We start from the raw sequence: 5,251 nt of genomic DNA on the forward strand, positions 1-5,251 counted from the left end.
AGCTCAAATTGTTTACAAATAAAAAAACAACATAAAATAATATATATATAGTGAACAATATGAGATAAGCCAATGATGAAAAATGAGAGTATGAGATTAGTAACCTTTACAACTGAAGAATCGAAGAAATCGACGGATGAATCGAAGAATGGATGGAGGAACAATGGAGGGAGGAAGCAAGAACACTAGTGCAGTGAGCTTCAAAATGTGCTGAGCTCGGGCTCGGGGAGGAAGAAGAAGACGGCCGGGATATAAAGGGGGACCTTTAGTCCCGGTTGGTGGCTCCAACTAGGACTAAAGGTAACTTTCCAACCCCTGGCGCAGCCACGGCCCGGGAGTAGACCTTTACTCCCGGTTGGAGCCACCAACCGAGAGTAAAAGTCTACCTTTAGTCCCGGTTGGTGGATCCAACCGGGACTAAAGGTCCCTGCCACCTCTGTCTGGCGCAGTAGCCGTTGGGCAGGGATCTTTAGTCCCGGTTGGATCCACCAACCGAAACTAAAGGTCTCTTGAGTTCCGGGCACAAAAAATGCCGGGACTAAGCCCATTTTGGCCTAGGGTCTGTTCTGTGTTAGTGCGACCGGTTCCGCGTCTGAGGCCACGGCTGGTACATTGCTAGCCACGCGGGGAAGAGGAGGAGGACGCCGACTGCTTGTCCGTCTTGCTCTGGTTCGATGACCATGGCGGCAACCATAAAGTGAAGGCGAGCCCCAAGTTCATCCTGCTGGATCGTGCCGGAGAGGAGATTCTCGTATGGATGTAGTTGGGAAGCACAGACCTTCTCAACCACGGATGGCCCAGCAGCATGGGGCACTGGTCGGTTCATCCCACGGAAGACGTTGGAGTCGTACCTGATCAGCCAGGACGATGACTGCTGCCGTATCAGGTGTGACGTCGCCGTCATCAAGGAGCCTCCCGCGGTTCCACTTCCACCCCCGGACCTGCATCTCGGCGACCTCCTGTTGGCTAGCGAGGTCGGAAGGGACGTGACGTTTGTGGTCGGCGGCGAGCAGTTCACGGCGCACAGCTGCGTGCTCGCCGCCCGGTCGTCCACGGTGTTCATGGAAGAGGTCCTTGGCACGGGGAAGGAGAGCGCCGTCGTCGTCGGCTCTCATCACGTGCCGGTCGACGGCATGGCGCCGAGGGTGTTCAAGGCACTGCTCCACTTCATCTACACCGACTCTCTTCCTGACGAGTTAGCGGACCACGGCGACAGGATCGCCATCGTTCAGGGTCTGCTGGCGGAGGCAGATCGGTATGACATGGCGAGGCTCAAGTTGATCTGCAGCGACCTCCTGCTGGCTACCGAGGTCGGGAGGGACGTGACGTTTATCGTCGGCTGCGTGCTGTTCACGGCGCACAGCTGCGTGCTCGCCGCCCGGTCGTCCACGGTGTTCATGGCGAAGGTCCTTGGCACGGGGAAGGAGAGCGCCGTCGGCGGCGGCTCTCGTCACGTGCGGGTCGACGGCATTGCGCCCAGGGTGTTCAAGGCACTGCTCCACTTCATCTACACCGACTCTGTTCTTGATCACGGCATCGCTCGGGGTCTGCTGGAGGCGGCACATCGGTATGGCATGGAGAGGCTGAAGATGATCTGCACCGACGTGCTGTGCAGCAACATCGATGCAACCACGGCTTTGCACACACTGAAGCTGGCTAACAAGCATGGCTGTCTCAAGCTCAACCAGGCATGGGTCAAGTTCATTAGGCGCATGTTAGATGCCTTCAACCTGGAAGAGAGAAAATAACATCCCTACTTACATTCAGGCCTAGTTATGTAGTATATAGCATGCACCTGCTTGCATCAGTTATTAAATTTGGAACTCGAGCTCGAGCTCGAGGCATTCCTTAGTGAACTGCATCGCTGCAATTGATCAATGATATGTTCTGATGTTCGATTTTGTATTTTTGTCCTAGAATGTAGGAATTGATTCTGATGTTCCCATGGTCGTAAGGGCAAGATTCTGATTTTCTGGGCATCTCAGATGAGCATTTTGCTAAGGCTGATAAAGCGCACAGAAGTTTAGAGTGCACAGATCAGGTGATTTATCTGCGCACAGAAGTAGGTAATTCAGTTTGATATTCTCAAACTAATACACCTCAACATACATGAATCAATCAGGTATTCAGGCTCCATTCTCTACAAAATCCACTGACAGTAAAGTTACAACCCAGGCATTAGCACAAGAAATTGCATCAGAAAATGTGCTGATTGGGATTTCAGGTGTGATAACCAAAACTGTTCTACACTTTCACTAAAACTCAAAATATGGGGCGTCAAGACACACTCTGCTTCGCTGTAGAAATGTGCTGTAGTAGATCAAAAGCTTTCAAGCTCAAGGGCCCTGCAGTTGGTTATTAAATCTATGGGCACGAGCAATAATATGGGCCCATCAGCTCTGGAGAAAAATGGACAACAAGGAAATTAGCACAAATGATTATTAGAGAGAACCAGTTACCTTTAGAAAACAAGATGCAACAAAAAACTTAAATTACCTCTGTTAAGACTGGTTTGAATCGATTGGACCAAAGCCCTCCAGCGGCCAAACCTAAGATCGAACAGTCACTGTCAATACTCACATTTGCGGCAACAATGTTCAAAGGTGATTGTCGACATGATTTTAAAATCAACAGGTAGCAAGTTGAAGTGCGTAAATCTCCATTCCAGTATCAATATCAAGCAAATTAAATTTTAAAATCAACATTGATATTCAGAGTGCAAACATTGTTATCCCTAAGACAGCAGCAGCTAGGCATATCAATATCAGCCAAATGAATAATTCTTCGGTTTTCTTCCAGTTCAAATGATACCCTGTTTTCATCCTGGCGTTGGGGGCACATGATGCCCGGTTTTGTCCTGATTTCTAGAGACCAAGCTGAACCTAGAGGGATAATATTTACCCTCTAGTATATGCCAGCAAAATGTATTACCCTGAATTATTATTATTGTTATTAGACAAAAATGATAGTTATCCTGGATTTTGAAATGGAAACATGGGCTCATAAGGTACTGAAGCACTTCAACTCAATCCTTTATAAAGCTTAACATCAATATAACCATGCACTCACAGCATAGAGTAAAGGTGTGACTGTCCTTTTCTGCAAATTTAACAATTGATAGTTGCTTGTGTCCCAACTTATGGTGCCATAAAGCAAAATATTGGCTCCAGAGATTGCATCAACCTCCTAAATCAAATTAACAAAGATGCAAAACAAATAGCTGAGCTTACCCGACAAAAGATCTTCCCTGTAATGAGACCATAAGGCACGGCTCCAAATTGCCTTGAATCCCTAGAAGCATAAGGATTATCGCCCTGCACCCATACATGACCTTGTGGTACCTATAATTATGCATTCGCCCAAGTTAAGGGCATGAGTGACCGTACAATTTTGAAACAAAATAATGACAAAACTCAGCTAATATATAAATAAAAGAATACAAAACTCAAGAAAGCATGTAACTCATCAGGCCCCAACATTACACATGGAACCCACTAAATCAGTTACGAATGTGAACATAACCAAATTCCTGAATTTAAAGACACCAACATCATGTTGACAGTCTATGGAACGCAAACCTAAATAACCCAAATTTTGTGCTATTGATACCTCTATAAGTTCAAACACAACTGTAGAAATTGCACCTTCTGGTGGGGTAAATATACTGATGGTAGCACAATGCAAGGTTTTACCAGCACATATAATTCATCGAGAATCCAATTATATCAGTAGTAATTAATTTTAGGGTTAATAACACCAGATCACATACTTAACCAACACCAAAGGATAACTGTTCAAACTTCTTTAAATCAACAATGCTCGCATACAAACGAGACGAACCAAGCAACCTCGATGCGGAGAAGTATACAACAAATAAAATCACTAATCAAAAAAATACTGTCGAACTAAGTATGCCACGCACCCCCCCGCCACCCCCCCCCCCCCCCCCCCCCCCCCCCCCCCCCCTCCCCTAGCGTCAGTGCATTACGCCCCCAACGACCAAATTGGGATCTTTACAGCGCCAAGAGCACCAACCAATTGAGCACAAATCCAATCACGGAGGCAGCACTTAACAAGCAGTACGGACCGAAAATCCCAGCGCAGTCACCAACTCACCACTCACCACGACGGTTTTGGAGGCGTCGCTGTTGCCGGGGTCGACGAGGTAGGTGACGGAGTCCCCCTGCATCCCGACGACGCGCTTGGCAACGGACTTGCGCGGGTCCTCGGGGGAGATCATCAGCACGACGTCCCCGGGCGCGACCCGGCCGAGCCTCGCGCTGACCCTGTCCACCGCCACCACGTCGCCCGCTAGGTTCATGGCCGGCAGCATGCTGGGGCCCCGCACGAAGGCGAGCGAGCAGAGGTGCTGGTCGACGACGTGGACGGCGCAGTAGGCCTGCGCCACCAGGAACGCGCGGGACAGGGCTTCCCCCGCGATGCTCCGCCACGGGATGCCCGCGAGACGCCGAACGAAGCCCGACATGGCGGCGGCGGCGGCGAGGCAGCAGAGGAGAGCTTAGGTCGGTTGGGCTTGGGCCTCTTCTTTCTTTCGGCCAGTTACCTCTCTTGGTCGGTTGGGCTTGAGCCTCTTCTTTCTTTCAGCCTACTACAAATCACATGCTGGGCTCTATATACTCGAACGGACGAAGTCCTATTTCTCCTCGGTGGACTATTGGAGTCTTAATCAATTGGCCCAGTTTATAATTTCAAAACCGTTTCAATTAGGAAAAAGTCCATATTACCTTCCTCAACTTTCGCAAAAGCCTACTTTTTCTCTCAAACTCCAAAACAGGGCAAAACACCTCCCACAACTTTAAAAACCGTTCATCTTACCTCCCTGGCCCTGTTATAAGCGGTTTTGAAGGCGGTTTTGTCTTTTACTTTTTTATTTATTTCGGCTGAATCTTTGAAAAATCATAGTAAATCACAGAAAAATCATAAAATGGAAAATACATTTTTTTGGACTTCACATGAGTAGATCTACACAGTGAACATATAATATGGTATGGTTTAGTATAAAGTTTTTGTTGTGGCTTTAGATCTATGCTTTTCTGTAATTAAATGGAATAATTCATAGTTGTAGTTTCTATGGTCCAATTATGGTGAAATTTTTATGGTGAGCTAATTATTATATGCTTAAACTATAGTAAAAATTTCCTACTCATTGGATCATGTATAACTTAGTTATAGATTTTATTTAGGTTTATGCTTGTTAAATATAAATAAATCTATAACTAAGATATACATG

At 47.2% G+C, this 5,251-nt stretch overlaps 2 protein-coding genes across 2 annotated transcripts; one reads left to right on the forward strand and one right to left on the reverse strand.

Annotated features, from left to right (window-relative positions):
- The first annotated feature begins 680 nt into the window (after positions 1 to 680).
- LOC136489414 (uncharacterized) lies at positions 681 to 1,748 on the forward strand. The gene is made up of 2 exons (XM_066486057.1): positions 681 to 697; positions 764 to 1,748. Exons 1-2 carry the CDS (start codon positions 681 to 683, stop codon positions 1,746 to 1,748), a joined length of 1,002 nt encoding a protein of 333 aa, XP_066342154.1.
- Positions 1,749 to 2,063: 315 nt separating this feature from the next.
- LOC136485481 (mitochondrial ATP-independent inner membrane protease subunit 1a-like) lies at positions 2,064 to 4,754 on the reverse strand. The gene is made up of 4 exons (XM_066482352.1): positions 4,124 to 4,754; positions 3,231 to 3,341; positions 2,497 to 2,549; positions 2,064 to 2,399 (listed from the first exon to the last, which is right to left on the reverse strand). Exons 1-3 carry the CDS (start codon positions 4,484 to 4,486, stop codon positions 2,502 to 2,504), a joined length of 522 nt encoding a protein of 173 aa, XP_066338449.1. The 5' UTR covers positions 4,487 to 4,754; the 3' UTR covers positions 2,064 to 2,399; positions 2,497 to 2,501.
- Positions 4,755 to 5,251: the final 497 nt, after the last annotated feature.

The sequence above is a fragment of the Miscanthus floridulus genome, chromosome 10 (assembly GCF_019320115.1).
Source record: "Miscanthus floridulus cultivar M001 chromosome 10, ASM1932011v1, whole genome shotgun sequence".
Taxonomy (NCBI): Eukaryota; Viridiplantae; Streptophyta; class Magnoliopsida; order Poales; family Poaceae; genus Miscanthus; species Miscanthus floridulus.